Source organism: Elephas maximus, chromosome 2 (genome assembly GCF_024166365.1).
Source record: "Elephas maximus indicus isolate mEleMax1 chromosome 2, mEleMax1 primary haplotype, whole genome shotgun sequence".
Taxonomy (NCBI): Eukaryota; Metazoa; Chordata; class Mammalia; order Proboscidea; family Elephantidae; genus Elephas; species Elephas maximus.
The window spans coordinates 204,273,743-204,291,587 of NC_064820.1; the positions used below are offsets into that span (position 1 = coordinate 204,273,743).

The 17,845-nt window shown below is 48.9% G+C and overlaps 1 protein-coding gene across 2 annotated transcripts; it reads left to right on the top strand.

Annotated features, from left to right (window-relative positions):
• Nucleotides 1-229: 229 nt before the first annotated feature.
• SH3BP5L (SH3 binding domain protein 5 like) lies at nt 230-17,398 on the top strand. 2 transcript variants are annotated; one of them, XM_049874606.1, is made up of 7 exons: nt 230-311; nt 809-1,417; nt 7,523-7,585; nt 7,720-7,848; nt 9,997-10,158; nt 13,637-13,810; nt 15,459-17,398. In XM_049874606.1, the coding sequence occupies exons 2-7, from the start codon at nt 1,238-1,240 to the stop codon at nt 15,921-15,923; spliced, it is 1,173 nt and encodes a 390-aa protein (XP_049730563.1). In that variant the 5' UTR covers nt 230-311; nt 809-1,237; the 3' UTR covers nt 15,924-17,398. The 2 variants fall into 2 exon arrangements, with proteins under 2 accessions (XP_049730563.1, XP_049730564.1); XM_049874607.1 differs by having other exon boundaries at nt 295-366.
• The last annotated feature ends 447 nt before the right edge of the window (nt 17,399-17,845 follow it).

A 17,845-nucleotide genomic window follows, 5' to 3' on the forward strand; every position in this document is an offset into this window, starting at 1 on the left:
AATTTCTTTTTAGGCTTGGTGGAGAATGGAATCGAGGCAACATTGGCGGGTCTGAACCTGTGGGACACCATCTTGTACGGAAAATGGTGGGCAGGGCTGGGCGGGGGCAAATGTTGGGGAAACCAGACGAGGCCGGGTTTGCTGTAGTGAGTAGGGGGGAGGGGCGAGTGGACAGGGGGAGAGTGCTAAATGATGATGTATTTCCGTTTCCTCTGGGCCCTGTCGTATTTGATTGGGCCAGCTTGTTGCGAGGAGGGAGGGGGCAGGTTGTTTGCAGCACAAGAGTCCGGCTCACGGGAAGGTAAACTGAGGTGAGGTTTTGAAGAGTGGCTTTTGCGCCTGGCTGTCGGAATCGACTCCACAGCAGTGGGTTTGGTTTTTGGGTTTTATGTAGGATGGCTGGGGGTAGGGCCTTGGATTAGTTGAGAGTTGGAGACGGGAGGCTCAGGCTGTCCGGAGGGTTGGAGAGAGGAGAGGAGGTGGGGCGGGGCAGGGGGTTTACAAGGGGAATTGCCAAGAGGGGCGAGGATGCAGTGGGGTGGGCGGAAGAGAAGGTGAATGAAGGAGAGGGTGGGAGCACGGCGGGAAGTCTGGAAGGCACAGCTGGGGGAGGGGCTGGAGAAGGGAGAAGAGCTGGACCTAAAGACCTTGAGGGGGGAGGAAAGAAGTTGAGATGGGGGCTGGTTGGAATACGGAGGTGTGGAGGAAGGAGAGTGGAGTCCCTAAAAGGCTGAGGGGTTGGAAGGAGCTGGTGGCCGAGGTTCTGATGCTGGCATGACCATATACTTGGCCTTTGTTTCCCCTACAGCTCCCCAGAGACGCTCATCTAACCGCCTCTGCTCGGGCCTAGCCTTTACTCTCCATCTGCCGCCACAGCTTCGAGGCGCCTGCCTCCGCCCTCCCGAATGGTGCTCCTCCTCGTAGGCCTCAGCCCAGGATCCAGACCCCTCTTCCCCCCTGCCTTGGAGCTTTTGCTCCAGATCTCTCCTGGTGGACTTATCCTGGGGAAGGAAGGCCTTTTGCCCAGACAAGGCCATCTCTCTAAGAACCCCACTGTCAGTTTAAATCTCAGCCTCCAACCGAGTGTGAGGTTCTTCCTGTGACCCCCTTTTCTGCCTTTTGACAAGAGAAACCTTTCTCCCTTGCTGCCCAGAGCCCAAAAAGCCCCAAGCTGGGGCCCTGGTCCCAGCATGTCAGTCCCCTCTTGTGCATAGGGCTCTGCCCTGTACCGGTCAGCATGGCTGAGCCCAGGCAGGTTCCAGGCGGGAGGGAGACCCCACAGGGGGAGCTGCGGCCTGAGGTTGAGGATGAAGTCCCTAGGAGCCCAGTGGAAGAGGAGCCTGGAGGAGGCAGAAGCAATAGCAGTGAGACCAAATTGTCCCCGAGAGAGGAGGAAGAGCTGGATCCTAGAATACAGGTGAGAAGACTGAGAGGAGAGACAAGGAGCCCAGAATCCCACTTTCATGAGGGGTTAGACTTATTCTCTCTCAGTACACTGGGACAGGAAAGGAAAAACAAGTTTGTCAGCAAATCATTGCATGTACTATAACAAGTGCCAAAAAGTTATGTGGCTGAAGTGCTGATGGGAGTGCAGAGAAAGTCCCAGCCTGAATGCCTGGGTTATGCTGCTGAAGGCTTCCCTGAAGAAGCAAGCAGCACATTGGCAGCACATCCAGGTAGGCACATTTAGGTCAGTGGTGTGAATAAGTGTCCACTTTAGAACTGTTGTTCTCCTTTTCAGATAAGCAGAGGGGGCTGTTCCCTCAGAGATGGCTGTGCTAGTGGACTATGAAAGGAGGTAACTTGAGACTGGGAGGCAGTTTTGAGGCTGAGTGATCAAATCTTTTTCTCTTTTCTGTCATCAGTGCCTCCCAGAGACTTTTACAGTTATAAAGGATGAGACCTTTTAGGTCTTTTAAAGGTGGCATTAGGTTTTGGCCTGTGTGTTCTGTAGATCTGTATCAGTCATGGTCAGTCCTTAATACTATACTTTTTTGATTCTCAGGATGTTGTGTGGGTATACAAAGGAATGAAAGAGCTGGTTTACAACCTGAGAGTGTTTACAGTCTAGTTGGTAGGACAGACAGATCTTTGTGGAGGAAACCAAGGAGCACTAGTGAGGAAGAGGTGGACAGCCAAGGCTGGGATGCAGTGTTCTGAGGCCTTGGCCTGGAAGGGCTCCCTGGGAAAGCTGGTTGGGCAGATGTGGGCCAGGCTGCTCCTAAGTGTTGGGGGTCTGAGTCTGCCATTTGGTCCAGTAGCATCTCCAAGATTCTTATGTGGAAGTGACTCATCCCCTTTGTATGGGTGAGCAAGAATGTCTCAGGTTGTGCATTCCTGGGCTTTTTTGTCAACAAACCTTTACTGGAGAACTCCAGCAAGTGGAGAAGAAATCAAAGGTGGCATCACCCTTGCCCTTTTGGTGGGGGTTCCTGCGATATGTGTAGGGGGCTCCTCCTGAACTATGTCTATGCTTATAATGAAGCTGTGGCGATCCTTTTCTTTCTGGCATGAGTCAGTGGTTTATTTCTGCTGTACTTCATGGGCATCGCATTGAGAACAACTCAGTTTCTTCTGCTAATTCTACGGATTTGTGGTCCACTGAGGAAACAAGTTGTAGAGAAAACAACCATGGCTGAGATTCAGGCATCCTCCAGCTCCATGATTTGTGATTTTAAAGCAAGTTACATAACCTTTCTGCGCCTCAGTTTCCTCATCAGTGTGAAGTATTAGCTAAGCTGATTTGCCTGACACCTTCCAGCTGTGCACTGACACAGATCCTCTGATTCTTTCACAAAATCTTTTGCTTGTTCTTTGGTGAAAGTTTATGGCTAGCACTTTGGGAATGAGACCCCTGTCTGTTCCTTGGGGAAGAGGACTGTGTAACTCACCTCATGCTCCTCCCTGCAATATTCCTCGCCCTGCTCCAGAGAAAAGAATCCGCTACATCTTTTTCCAGTGCCCCACAGGTGAAGGCAATAGTATTAAAAGCCACTCTGGTGTGGCACTGTCCAATAAGGCAGCCATTATCCGCATGTAGCTACTTAAATAAAAATCAATTAAAATGAATTATAAAATGCAGATACTCTGGTGTTGTATCAGCAGTGCAGAAATAGAACATTTTGTCATCACAGACAGTTCTGTTGGACTGGCTCTGTAAGGGTTAGAATATACTGAAAAGGCATAAGATTCACCTTGTCTTCAGTAAGCTTGTGTTACTGGTACAAGAGGGGTAGATGAGACCCTCTCGTACTTGCCAAACAGCATAGTACTTTGTAAAACGTTATGGGTTGCAGTAGGGAGGAAAGGTCTTGTAGTGGCCTTCCTCATTTAAGGACACTTGGATGGCTAGGCCAGAGCTCCAATGTCAGCAGGAATTTAGCAGTCATCTTGCTGTGGTCACTCGCCCTTCTTGCCATGTGGGAGAGGGACCCTGGTGTGAGGGGCACCCTTCATGGAGGTGGCAAGGCGCATTTAACTCTTCTTGATTTGGGCCCCTTTTCTGGATAAGAAGGTTATTGGGTTGTATATCTTTTGAGGTCCTTTTTAGTGTTGACAGTACCCAAGACCATGTTGCCTTGATAATGTGTTTCATCACTTTAAGTGGGTGTTCATTTTTCTGGATTCTCAATGCATATAGTAGGTCTCTGCACATAGATCCATCAGAACTCCTCCAGAGAGCTCTAAAAACATTCACTCCCGAGCTGCTCCCAGACATGTAGGTTCTCCTGGTTCGGGTGGACATGAAGTGATTCTAACATGCAGCCAGGGCTGAGTCTACCCGATGAAGGATATCCCAAAGGCTGGGACCCTACTCCTGTGTTTTCTGAAGCTCTCAGAAGAGGTTGCCCTTAGGATGAGGGTCTTTCTCAAGTGGGAATGTGGTTCCTTGGCAAGCAGGCAGGACCTGTGCCCACATTGTCTGGTGGGATCCCTCTGGAAGTTGGAAGAAAGCAAGCTGGCAGCCAGCCTGGAGTGGGCTATCCACCCAGCGAAGGCCACTGACTGTCCCCTGTGTCATGACCTCAGCACAGTTCTCTGAGGTCTCCAGATTGATCTCGGCCTTCCAAGAGGGCTCCAGAGGAGGGAAGGAAGGAAGGAGAGTGGATCCTGTATTTACTCTACTGTGATTTTTGATTACCTAGCTCCTTTGTGATGGGCACATTTTTTCCTTAGACATGTTAATACACTCAAGTTATTGTCAAGTCCTACCTGCAGCTTCTGTGTTCCCATCCAGAAGTGCAGGGTTGACACCCACAGGAGATTCTCACTTCCTTCATTTCCACGTTCTTGGGCCACGCACCCTCTTCCCTGCACTTACTGACAATCACTTTCAATCAGTTTGAATCCTTCGAATCAGTTTGAATCCTAGGTGGGGCAGGAGCATTTGTAGTCTTAGCCCCTAAGCATTTGGCTCAGTGACCTGGCATCCTGGGAATGTACTTGGTGTGTTCTGGGAAGGTTGCCCTACCTGGCTACTGGCTTGTTGATGGATGATGTGCGCTGACTCAGAATTTCATTTCACCGAGCGACAGGAGTCTCTGGGGGAGCCGGCCAAATGGAACGTATCTCCCAGCCTTGCCCCGGGTCTGCTTCAGCCTGGTTGTCTCAGCCCCTGCTACCCCTACCAGCCCACTCCTAGCCTACCCTCCAGTCATTTCCTTGTCTTGTTATAAAGAACTTTGTGAGCCTGACTTTCTGGGAAGTTGATTTTCACATCATCAAAAGGCTTTTTAATAGCTTTGAGGTACTTTGGGGATGTAAGTCCTGTATAAAAAGATGATGCTGCTCCAACCCATTGCCAATAGCAAGAGTCCATTAAGTCATTTTTCCTGTGGGATGGCTTATGCTGAGCTATTCGTTCCTTTGATGAATTTGTCAGCTTTGGGAGTAGGGATGGAAGCAGTTTGGGCTGTGGAACGGAGTCGTGATCCAATCTCGGACATTGGTTTGCCCACATGAACATCCCAGCGTGGCCTCTCTGCGTGCCTTTCCTCCCTTCTTTCCTCTTCCCCTACCAGTGTTTATCGCATTTCTGAGCTGATCGATTTCCTCCTACCAGTGCTGCAGTTTTCATAGGTGACATTATTCCTTGTCTTCTCTAAGAAGTCCACCAGGGCTATCCTTAATCCTAAGGGAGTAGTAGCGCAGTGGCAGAAAAGTGAGATCAGGGGTCAGGTCCTGAATGTAGACCCAACTTCTGTTATTAATTATTTGCCTTGGGGAAATCATCCATTGTTTATCTATGAAATGCAAATGATTGAGAAAGAGAATCTTCAGGAGGGGCTGCTGAAAGGACAGAGTCATCTCTCCTCCTGCGTAGTCTGAAATACCTTTTGGATCAAGTCGAGCCACAGGAAGTTGGACATTTGCTTGGCATCATGTTGCCTCTCACCCTGACAAGGGATTGTCTTTTCTGAGGGCCCCGTAGAGGGATCCCATCAGCTGATGGTGATGGTCCTTCTTAGGAACCCATACCCATTGTGGTTGAGTAGATTCTGGTGCATAGCGACTCTGTAGGACAGAGTAGAACTACCCCATAGGGTTTCCAAGGAGTGGCTGGTAGATTTGAACTGCTGATCTTTTTTTAGTTAGCAGCCAAACTCTTAACCACTGTGCCACCAGGGCCCCTTCTTAGGAACAGTGCTGCGAAATTCCAACTTCTGTGCCTTGTGGTGGTGTTGGTGCTGTCACCCAGGTCCTCCTGTAGGGCCCTCTGAGCAGTGTCTCCTGCCTTTGAGTCCAGAGTGGTTGTGCCACTCCTGAAAACTTGTTTTTTTCCTTACGGACACGGGGTTGTGTGATGAATCAGGTTGCCAGTATGCCTCAACTTCTAGGCCAGCATGATCCAGTACGGAGCCATGCACCACATATGGCTACTGAATGCTCGGACCATGGCTGGCCCAAGTTGACATGTGCTATAGGGTCAAATGCACGATGGATTTCAAAGACTTAGTTCAGAAAAAAAAATGCAAAAGACGTGGCTAATAATTTTTTGTGTTGATTACATGTTGAAATAATATTTTGATTATTTTAGATTTATATTGTTATAATTTCACCTTGTTTTTACTTTTTTTAAATGGGGCTACTAGAAAATTTAAAATTCCATATGTAAAAAAAAAAAAAATCCGTATGTGACTTGCATCGTATTTCTATTGGTCAGCTTTGTTTCTGGAAAACTTAGAGCCAGATTAATGGCTCTCCCGAAGCAGGGTCTGTGTTGTGGAATGCACAGTCGGTTCCGTTTTACGTTTCCACCTTTGTTTTTTCTTTCTTTCACGGTAATTAATGTATATGACTTGGTTTCCCATATTCTTACTTGCTGACTCAAATCTTTCCAGCATCAAAACCAAAAAAACCCCGTTGCTGTCGAGTTGATTCTGACTCATAGTGACCCTATAGGGCAGAGCAGAACTGCCGCATTGGGTTTCCAAGGAGCAGCTAAGTGAATTTGAACTGCCTAGCTTTTGGTTAGCAGCCAAATGCTTAACCACTGCACCACCAGGGCCCCTCCAGCATCAAGAAGAGGCGTAAAAATAGAATGATTAATGGGGGATTATACATCCTGGTCTGACCACCTCATGGAATTGAGTGCCCATTGAGGTTGTCATATCACCAGCCGAATGAATGAGAAGCGATTGTGTTGTCTCTGATGAGTGCAGGTCACGTGTAGGTGCTGGTCAGCATGCACTCCCTGTGCTGGGTCTTGCCGGCAAACTTGATGGCACCAGGCTCTGAGGTTCTCCCTGCTGCTGTGGGGAAAAGGCCTGATGTCCCGTCCCCTGTGCCCCAGCCACAATGGTCTTCTCATCCGCCAACTTGCCTGCTGGAGCACCTGCTCTCCCTTTGGTTCCCCAGTCCCCTTCCCTTCCCTGGTGCTTTTGTGTACATCCATTTAGGTCTGGCTTGGGAGCAAGTGTTCTGGGCATCCCACCTTGTCCTGCTGCTGCCCAGGGAGATGACCTTGTTGCCCTTTTTCATACCCATTCACAGCCCTTGAGGGCTCCTCATACTACTGAGCACCTGTTGGTTATGTCTTCCATGATGCTGAGCTGTTATAAATGCCCAGCAGATGTGTGCTGAGTGGGCTGTGCCCTGGCCTGGAGGTCATGCTGTCTGGGGCAGAGACCTGTAGCTCCAAGGCCACTCTCCCTCTGGCTGGTGTGCTTTTGAAGGTGGTGTGGTCTGATGGGGAGAGTGGGGGCTTCTCTGCCTCCTCGCGGTGTGCGTAAGAGAGCTGCCTTCCTGAACCTTAGCTTCCTCATCTTTGAAAAGGGGATTTTAACCCTAGTACAAAGGTAGAGTTGTGAGGATGACAACAGACTGGGCATGAGGTCTCTGACAAGAAGGCATTTAACATATACTGTACTCCTCATTTCTCCTTCCCTTTCCTGTGCCTCTCTCCACCACTTCCTCCGGTGGGGTTGGGGGCTTTCTCTGTGTACACAGCTCGCCTGCCCCTGCAATCACTGGGAGGTTGTGTCCTTCCTGACTGCTATAACCCTCTGCCGCTCTGTGACAGGAGGAGCTAGAACATCTGAACCAGGCCAGTGAGGAGATCAACCAGGTGGAGCTACAGCTGGACGTGAGTGTTGCTTCTTTCTCTCCCAGCCTTGGGTTGGGCTTTCACCCTCCATGTATGATACAGTGGCAGGGAGAACGGACCAACATCCATGCATGTGCCTTCATTCTGCCCATGTACCTCTCTGTCTTTGCCAGGAGGCCCGGACCACCTATCGAAGGATCCTGCAGGAGTCAGCGAGGAAGCTCAACACACAGGGCTCCCAGTTGGGGAGTTGCATTGAGAAAGCCCGGCCGTACTATGAGGCGCGTAGGCTGGCTAAGGAGGTATGTATGGCCCAGCTGACTGTCTTCAGGGAGGGGTGCACACAGAGCAGGGCCCTAGACTCCTCTTTCTCTGCATGGGGGTGAGATGGAATCCCATACCAAAGGGCAGAGCACTGTGTGCAGACCCAGCTTTGTGCTGGTCGAGCTCTGTGGACCGAGGAGATTCCTTTACCACTGTGATGTTTGGGCTCATCCTCTACAAAATGGCAGGGGTTGGGTGTGGAGGGGTGGTTCAGCCCAGCTGATGTTTATAATATGTCTTCTGTGTGTGAGGAACCAAGCTTTGATGATATGTCAGATACTGCCAGCTCCAATGTTCTGTGATTCTCATTTTTTCCCTGTTTCTTCTTTCTTCTCTTTTCTTTGGTTCACATCTGTCTCTTCTGCATTTTTTCTTTGTTTTCTCCCACTCCTTCACTCCCTCCCCCTACTTCTTTTTTTTTTATGTACATAATGTGTGTTCATTGTTGGAAAACCAGATAAGACTAAAATCACCCCAAATACCACTGTGCCCAGATAAACACTTTTTAAAAAACATTTTGGTACATATTCTGCCTAAATGGGATTAGACAATGTATGCTTCTTTGTTCCTTTATTTTACTTAGCGTGATGACATGGTTCCATGTCAGTAAATACACAACCATGACGTCATTTTTATTGTGATAAATCTATATATGACAAAACATTTTCCATGTCTACATTTTTTGTGTTTACAACTCAGCCATATTAATTACATTCACCATATTGTGTAACCATCACCGCTGCCTGCTTTTTTTTATCACCTTTAACAGAAACTCAGTGCCCCTTAAGCAGTGATCTCCCCCTTCCTCCTCCCACCAGGCTCTAGTAACCATGATGAATTTTGGTCTCTGTGCATTTGCCTATGCTAGAGATTTCATATAAGTGGAATCAAACAATATTTTTCCTTTTGTGACGGACTTAATTTTGCTCAGCATGTTTCCAAGGTTCGTCCATGTTGTAGCATGTATCCAGACTTCATTTCTATTTATGGATGAGTAAATATTCCGTTGCATGGATATACCACATTCATCTGTTGATGGACATTTGGCATGCCATCATTTTTAAGAACTGCTTATAAGATATTCTTACATTGTTGTTGTTAGCTGTCATCGACTTGGCCCCTACTCATGGTAATCCCACACACAATGGAACAAAATGCTGCCCAGTCCTGTACCATCCCCATGATGCGTTGGTTGGACTGTTGTGACCCGTAGGGTTTTCATTGGCTGATTTTCAAAAGTAGATCGCCAGGCCTTTGTTCCTAGTTTGTTTTAGACTGGAAGTTCCTCTGAAACCTGTTCAGCATCATGTCAGCATGCAAGCCTTCACTGGCAGAGGGGTGGTGGCTGGAACCTGAGTCTCCTGCCTGGAAAGCAAGAATTCTACCAATGAGCCATCAATGCCCCACTTCCTCATATTAAAAAAACAAAAAACCAGTTGCTGTTTTGTCAGCTCCAACTCAAGGCAGCCCCATGTGTGTCAGAGTAGAACTTGTGCTTCGCAGGGTTTTCAGCGACTGATTTTTTGGAAGTAGAGTAGCAGGCCTTTCTTCTGAGGCGCCTCTGAGTGAACTTGAACCACCAACCTTTTGGTTAGCAGCCAAACACTTAACTGGTTGCATCACCCAGGAATGTCTCCTTGTATTACATGTCCTATAGTTCCTTTAGCCAGTTGTTTGTAATTGAAAACTTGGGAGTATTTTCTGTGTTTTGCCTGGTAAGCATGCTGTGATATGTCTCTGAGCACCTGTCTGATTACTTCCTTCAGCTAGTTCCCTGGATGTGAAATTGCTGGTCGCAGGGGATGGACTTTTTGTAAGACTTGATCCATGTTGCTAACTACCTTCGGGCAGAGTGGTGCTGAGCTTCCTTTGTCCTCCCTAGCCAGCAGCCTTTGAGAGTGCTGGATTTTACATACACGCCCTCCACTGTCATTTTCATCCTTTTTAATCTTTATTTCTCCTCATCTCTATTCTTAAAAAAATTCTCTGTAGAATGTTGCTTCTTTAGCATTGATCTTTAGTGTAGTTTGGGAAATGAAGCCTATGTCATCCTTTCGTCCTATGGCTCCAGGCTGGCAGAGGGGTCCCCTCAAGGGTATCTGGTCCTGACAGCCCTCTTCCCCCAGGCCCAGCAGGAGACACAGAAGGCTGCACTGCGGTACGAGCGGGCCGTGAGCATGCACAACGCCGCGCGGGAGATGGTGTTTGTGGCAGAGCAGGGTGTCATGGCTGACAAGAACCGGCTGGACCCCACGTGGCAGGAGATGCTCAACCACGCCACCTGCAAGGTAAGCTGAGGCGGTTTGCTTCCCTTTCATCACTCCTTTTTCTCTCTTGCTCTTGCACTCTACCTTCCCCCAACTTTGATTCGGTCTCTAGCAAAACCTAGTCCTCTTTCTCTGTCCTGTTTGGCCTCCAGTGCTTCCCACATTGCATCTTCATCTAACTTAGAACATCTTTCCTGACTCTTCTCAAACCTTTGCCTCCAGGCGTGGCACTAACCACGAACATCCATCCCTCCAGAAGCTCCCGATGCAGCACTGGTGTTTTGTTATGTTCAGCTCTGACCACTCACTGTTTCTGAGCTCTGCCATGTTCTTTGATTTTTTTTTTTAATTGTGATGAAAATACACACACCAGAAACACTCATCAGCGTGACAACTTCCACATTTACAATTCAATGACAATGATTACATTTTTCATGTTGTGACACCATTCTTGTTATTCTTTTCCAAAATATTCTACCACCATAAGCATAAACCCAGTGCTGATCTTTAAATGAAAACTCCTTTTTCCCCTCCCTCCCACTTCTGTTAACCATTAATAATCTTCGGTTTTTATATATTTGCTTGTTTCATCTAAGTGATATCATGCACTATTTGTCAGTTCATAACTGACTTACTTTGCTCAGCTTAATGATTTCAAGGTTCATCATCCATATTTTCGCGTGCATCAGAACTTCATTTCCCTTTATGGCTGAATAGTATTCCATTGTATTGTGGGTACCACGTTTTGTTTATTCATTCACCTGTTGATGGGTATTTAGGTGGTTTCCACCTTCTGGCTATCGTGAAAAGTGCTGCAGTGGACATTAACGTACAGGTTTCTGTTTGCTTTCCTGCCTTCGTGTCTTCTGGTTGGGTACCTAAGATGGGGATTGCTCGGTCATGTGGTAGTTCTATGTTCAGCTTTTTGAGAAAGTGCCAAACTATTTTCCACAATGGTTACACCATTTTACATTCCTACCAGCAATGGATGAAGGTTCCAGTTTCTCTACAACCTCGGCAGCGCTCATTGTTTTCGGGTTTTTTTTTTGATCATTGTCATTCTAATGGGGGTAATATCTCATTGTGGTTTTGATATGCATCTCCCTAATGGCTAAGGAGCCCTAGTGGCACAATGGTTAAGTGCTCAGCTGCTGAAAGGTCGGAGGTTCTGCAGCAGCTCTGTGGGAGAAAATACCTGGCGATCCGCTCACATAAAGATTACAGCTGAGGAAACCCTATGGGGAAGTTCTGTTCTGTTCTATAGGGTAACTATGAGTCAGAACTGACTCGATGGTACACCACAACAACAACAATGGCTCATGATGTTGAGCGTCTTTTTATGTGTTTGTTGGCTATTGAAATATCCTCTTTGGTGAACTGTGTTCAAGTCCTTTGCCCATTTTTTGATTGTTTGTCTTTTTGTTAAGTGATAGAAGTTTTATATATTTTTAGGACATAAGGTCCTTATTTGATACATGGTTCCTGAAAATTTTCTCCCAATCTCTAGGTTGTCTTTTTACTTTGTTGATAAAGTCTTTTGATATATGAAAGTATTTAATTTTTGTGAGGTCCTGTTTAATTTATCTTTGGCTGCTCAAGCTTTTGTTATCATATCTGATAATCTATAGCTAAACACTAAGTCCCACATCCTCCCCCCTACATTTTTTTCTAATTTATGGTTTTGGTTTTCATATTTAGGACCTTGATCCATTTGAATTGGTTTTGTGTATGGTTTGAGGCATGGATCCTGATAACGTTCTTCTGCGTGTGGAAATCCAATTTTCCCAGCACCATTTATTGGAAACTTTTCCTTCCCCATTGGGTAACTTATTTAGTGCCCTTGTCAAAAATCAGTTGGCCCTAGCTGTATGGATTTGTTTCTGGACTTTAAGTAGTATCTCATTGGTCTATATGGCTATTATTATACCAGTACTTAAAAAAACAAACAAACCCACTGCCATAGAGTTGGTTTCAACTCATAGCAACCCTATAAGACAGAGTAGAATTGCCCCATAGTGTTTCCAAGGAGCAGCTGGTGGATTCGAACTGCCAATCTTTTGATTGGCAGCTAAGCTCTAAACCACTGTGCCACCAGTACAAGGCTGTTTTAATTACTGTAGCTTTGTAGTATATTTTGAAATCAGGAAGTGTGATTCCTCCTACTTTAGTCTTCTTCAAGAGTGGTTTAGCTATTTGGAGTTTCTTGTTCCATATAAATTTGAAGATTATCTTTTCCATTTCTATAAAGAAGGCTGTTGGAATTTTGGTGGGGGATTGCACTGAATCTATAGATTGCTTGGGTGGTATTGACATCCTAACTATGTTAAGCCTTCCAGTCCATGAACATGGAATGTTCTTCCATTTATTTAGGCTTTGTTTAATTTCTTTTGGTAAATTTAGTAATGTTTTATCATTTTCTTTGTACAAGCCTTTCACCTTTCTGATTAAATTTATTCCTAGGTACTTGATTCTCTTAGATGCTGTTGTAAGTGGTAACGTTTCCTTAATTTCCTTTTCCTTTGCTTATTGCTGATGTATAGAAACCTGACTGATTTTTGTGTTGACCTTATACCCTGCCACTTTGCAGAATTCATTTATTAGTTCTAATAGCTTCTTATAGAATCACTGGGGTTTTGTATGTATAGGATCATGTCATCTGCCAAAAGGGTTGGTTTTACTTCCTTCCTGATTTGGATATCTTTTATTATTTTTTTCTAGCCGATCCACAGTATTGAATGGTAGTGGTGAGAGTGAGCATCCTTGTCTTGTTCTTGATCTTAATGAGAAAGCTCTCAGTCTTTCTCCATTGAGTAGGATGTTAGCTCTGGGCCTTGGCTTTTAAAGTCTGTTTTATGTATCGTTTCTCTCTGGCACCTCCTATAGGAGATGGTGTTGAAACTGTATGGGGCAGGGCAGAGCTCTGGGTGTTGGTCTGCTCAGAATGTGGCATGGATAGGCCCACTGGTCCTGGCTTTGTGTAATGAGGCAGTCAGAGCCCTTGCCTACTCTCTGCTCGGATGTGACTCCAGATTGTGCACACCTGAGGTATGGAAACCTGGAGAACCCCATGCAGAGAGTTGTGGCTCCCCACAGAGAGACTATTTTCCATCTCCCTGGGACCCCAGCCCCTGGCACTCAGAGCCTGTCTTGTAAACAGCAAAGCTGAATGTGGAGTTGTACAGGCAGGCAGGAGCACTCAGACGCTGCATGGGAGCACGAGGAAGAGGTGTGTGAGGAGGTGCAGGCACTGAAGGCCTAGAAGTTGGGCCACAAATCCAGCAGCGGTGGAATGAATGTCTCCTGATGTGTGTGGGCCCACCATTCCCTCATGTGTCTTCAGAACTCATTGTGCTCTCAGGGCTCCGCAACAGCAGGTGGTTCACAGAGGGTGTTCCTGGTCAGATTCCCTCTTACAGAACATTTAGATGGGCAGGTTGGGTAGAGGCAGGGAAACTGGGTCCAGCTCACTGATGGGTGTTCCCATTCCACCTGGACACAGGTGAACGAGGCGGAGGAGGAGCGGCTGCGTGGTGAGCGGGAACACCAGCGGGTGACGCGGCTGTGCCAACAGGCTGAGGCTCGGGTCCAGGCCCTGCAGAAGACCCTGCGGCGGGCCATCGGCAAGAGCCGCCCCTACTTTGAGCTCAAGGCTCAGTTCAGCCAGATCCTGGAGGTAGCTGAGTGGGGAGGGGAGGGAGAATGGACAACTGGGAGTGCAGGGAAAGTGAGGGAGGGTGCGGGGGAACCTCAGGTCTGTTTTTCTGGTGGGGCCACCATCCTGGTGGGGTGGGGTGTGCAAGGCCTGTGGTGGTGGCACCTGTGCTCAGGGTGACACTGCAGGAGTGGGAGACAGGGGCCAGGGATACGCTGGTGGCAGAGAATGCAGCTAAAGAAGGGAGGTAAGCAATAGAAAAGGTGGGAACCAGGACACAGGAAAGGGAACCACGCTGGGTAGATGGTTATTGCAGGATCAGTTCTGACACTAACAATCCAGCTAGGTCAGATTTTACAGGTTAAGGGTACAGTCCTTTAGACTGCTAAGTCGGCCCAGGACTTCAGATGCCAGCCACAAGCTTGTAGGTCCCCAGGGCCACCCTCACTTCTGACCAACTGGCTACAAATTTGGGGATTCCCTTTACTCCCTCCAAACCAAAGAATTCGTTGCCATCGAGTCGATTCCCACTCATAGCAACCCTGTAGGACAGGGTAGAGCTGCCGCATAGAGTTTCCAAAGAGCCCCTGGTGGACTGAAATGCCGACCTTTTGGATAGCAGCAGTAGCACCTAGTTACTGTGCCATCAGGATTTCCTTTACCCTCTCAGGTTTGATAATTCACCAAAACAACTCAGAACTCAGGAAGGCTCTATACCTACAATTACAATTTGATTATAGCAAAAGGATACAAATAAGCACCAAGCCAAACAAGTGACACATGGCAAGGTCTGGGAGGCTTCTAAATGTGAAGCTTCCGTGTCCTCTCCCCATAGAGTCAGGACATCGCCCTCCTGTCATGTCATGCATTGTCAATCAGGGACGCTCATGTGAGCCTCAGCATCCAGAGGTTTTTATTGGGTTCTCATTGTGTAGGTGTGATTGATTGACTTGTTGGCGGTGGGATTGAACTCAATTTCCATCACCCTCTGCTCCCTGGAGATCCTGTTGATACCACTCCCCCACCTTGAGTCATCTTATTAGCATGCTCAGGTGTGGTCTGGAGCCCTCCATGAATAAGAGAAACACACCATTCACTTGGGAAATTCCTAGGGTTTAAGGATTACCTCCCAGATACTGGAGACAAAGGCCAAATTCTTTGGGTAAAGTTAATTCTTCACCTCACACTCTGTTAATGGGGAGAGGAGGAGGAGGAGCAGCAGCAGCAGGTGAGGATGGGGCCTGGGAGAAAGGTAGGGGAAGGGAGGAAGGGTGAGGTCAGGGAGGGGTGTGGCAACTGTCAGTGGAGTTTGTGTGTCCTCGTGGCTGATGAAACCAAAAACCCAATCCTATTGCCACTGAGTCTGTTCTGACTCATAGCGACCCTATAAGGCAGAATACAGCTGCCCCATAGGGTTTCCATGGAGTGGCTGGTGGATTCGAACTGCCAACGCTTTGGTGAGCAGTTGAGTTCTTAACCACTGCGGCAGTAGGGGAGAGGAGTGTGAGAACTTAGTAGTGGGTGCTGAGGGCGGCTGGGATGGAGGGTGTGGGGCTCCTATTGGTGCTGGGAGAGGAGGCTTATGAACACCTCAGTGCCGAGTACTGAGTGGGGCTGATGGGACCTGGGTAGCTCCAGGGGTCACCTCACAGTGTCCCACCCTCTGCAGGAGCACAAGGCTAAGGTGACAGAGCTGGAGCAGCAGGTGGCCCAGGCCAAGACCCGCTACTCGGTTGCCCTGAGGAACCTGGAACAGATCAGCGAGCAGATTCACGCCCGGCGCCGGGGCCTGCCTCCTCACCCTCTAGGCCCACGTCGATCCTCCCCTGTGGGGGCTGAGGCTGGGCCTGAGGGTGGTGAAGATGGGGACAGCGGGATTGAGGGGGCTGAGGGTGGGGGGCTGGAGGAGGGGGGCAGTCTGGGGCCTGGCCCAGGCCCTGACACGGACACACTGAGCCTGCTGAGCCTACGCACCGTGGCCTCGGACCTGCAGAAGTGCGACTCAGTGGAACACCTGTGGGGCCTCTCGGACCACACCAGCCTGGATGGCCAGGAGCTGGGGCCCAGGAGCGGGGGGCCCCGGGGGAGTGATGGGGCCCGTGGGGGCCGCCACCAGCGCAGTGTCAGCCTGTAGTTGTCATCCTCAGACCACCGTCCCACTCAGGGGCCCCTCTCCTGGGGCCCACCCTTCCCCAGGTCATCTTCTCTAATGCTTCCCTTTGAGAGGTTGGCTGTGTCTGGAGTGCTCTATGTCTGTCATGGCTTTCTCACAGCCCCCTCCCCAGGTGGCAGCTCTCACCTTGCCTTACCTCCAGAAGTCTTGTTCTCCTGCTAGTTTCTGTCTGTCTATCTCATACCCTTTGCTTTCTTCTTTCTGTCTGACCCCTCCTTCCATTCTTCCAGACTTTCCCTGTCAGGGAACTTGGTCTAGAAGACACAGGGAAGCCCATCAGAGAAGCAGGTGTGGTGGGCCTGAGTCCTGCCCTCACTGCCCCCAGCCTGTGCAGATAGGCACCTCTCAGGCACTTGTCTAAGGTGGCCCCGGGGACACTACTGAGTCCCCTTGGAAACCCTGCGCCTGTGTCTTCCCAAACTGCCCAGAGTATAACCTGTAAGAAAGACTACTCCTCCCTTGAAAACACTGCCCCTTCCCTTCAGCGCTTGCTTCTCACTACTTTAGCGGCTCTGGCACGTGTGCCCCAAAGCAGGATTTAACAGGGTGACGATGTCAGGGAAGAGGAAACCCAACCCCAGTATCAGTGTAGGGAACACCAACTCCTCACTGGCTTTCCGTGCTTGTGGTGTTTCCCCAGCTCGGCTGGGTCCCTTCAGATTGCAAAGGTGCTATTGGGTCCTTTGGATCCATGTTGGGGAGGGGGTATGAAGATGTAATGAGGTCCTGATAATGGAGGCTCCCGCCATTCCCGGCCCTCACCTCCCTGCTGGGGAGTGGGGTTTACCTTTTCTGGGTAAAGGCTGCTGAACTGAATTTCAGCACCCTCTTGCAGGGTGGAGTTAGGGAATTTGGTGCTCAACTGCTCTCCCTGGCTCTTCCCCAAACTCGACAATTTCTCCTCCAAGGTTCCTTGGGGAGTATTCAAGCATGGCTGCCCAGCCTCCTACCTCACCTGATGCAGGGAGGAATCTGCCTGGGGTGCAGGGTCCCTGCCCTCCACAGGCAACCCCAGGTGCCTTGTGCTGCTTCCAGGCTGCCAAGAGGGAGAGGTGGGGAAGCCACATCAGGATGGGAATGCTTTGGGAGAGCCAGGCCTTTCCCTTGTCCGACCACAGGAAGGTGGAGAGCAGGCTCTGCACATGAGAGAGTGTGTGTCGGCCTGTCCTGTTCCTCCACTTGGAGGGCATCTCCATGGAAAGTGTCTCCCTGCCTTCTGGTTGAGGGAGGATGGTCATAATGAGAACCACAGGTTTGAGGTGGCCATTGAGTGGAGGGAAGAAAAGGAACAAGGACATGGGTGTGTGTGTGTGTGTGTGCATGCATGTGCAGGTGTGTGTGGGAGAGAGGGTCTGCTTCTGGTTTTATTTAAATAAAATAGTTTATGTAACAATAATGTTTATTGTCCCTGTCAGGAGTGAGGATGAGGCAGGTGGGGAAGAACAGGGTGGGCTCTTTGGTTGGGGTGGGTCAGGGAAGGCCTCTTGGGAGGAGTCGTCACCTGAGCCCAGAGCTGAAGGACAAACTGGAGGGAACCAGACTAGGGTAGGAGGGGAGATGTTCCAAGCAGAAGGGTGAGCCGGTGCCCTTGAGGAGTGGCCACACAGCTGTAGGGTGGGTATAGACATGCTGGGTGAGGTGAAGGGTGCCGGTGGAGGACGGAATACAGAGGGGCATGTGGAGGAGGCATCAGGGTGGGGGTGGGCACTGTTGGAGCCACCCCAGTGGTCCAGATGGAGAGACAAGTGTGCTGAAGTGGTGAGATCTTGTATGTGCCTGGGTGTGAGCCTGAAGGAAGGGAAGGGTTAAAAGTAGGGTTGCCAGATCAATTAAAAATACAGAGTGCTTAGTTTAATTTCCAATAAATGGTAGGTTTAGTCCCA

Coding starts and splice junctions, on each gene's coding strand:
- SH3BP5L (XM_049874606.1), top strand. CDS start 1,238: ATGGCTGAGCCCAGGCAGGTTCCAGGCGGGAGGGAGACCCCACAGGGG. Junction 1,418..7,522: donor AGCTGGATCCTAGAATACAG/GTGAGAAGACTG, acceptor GCTCTGTGACAG/GAGGAGCTAGAACATCTGAA. Junction 10,159..13,636: donor TCAACCACGCCACCTGCAAG/GTAAGCTGAGGC, acceptor ACCTGGACACAG/GTGAACGAGGCGGAGGAGGA.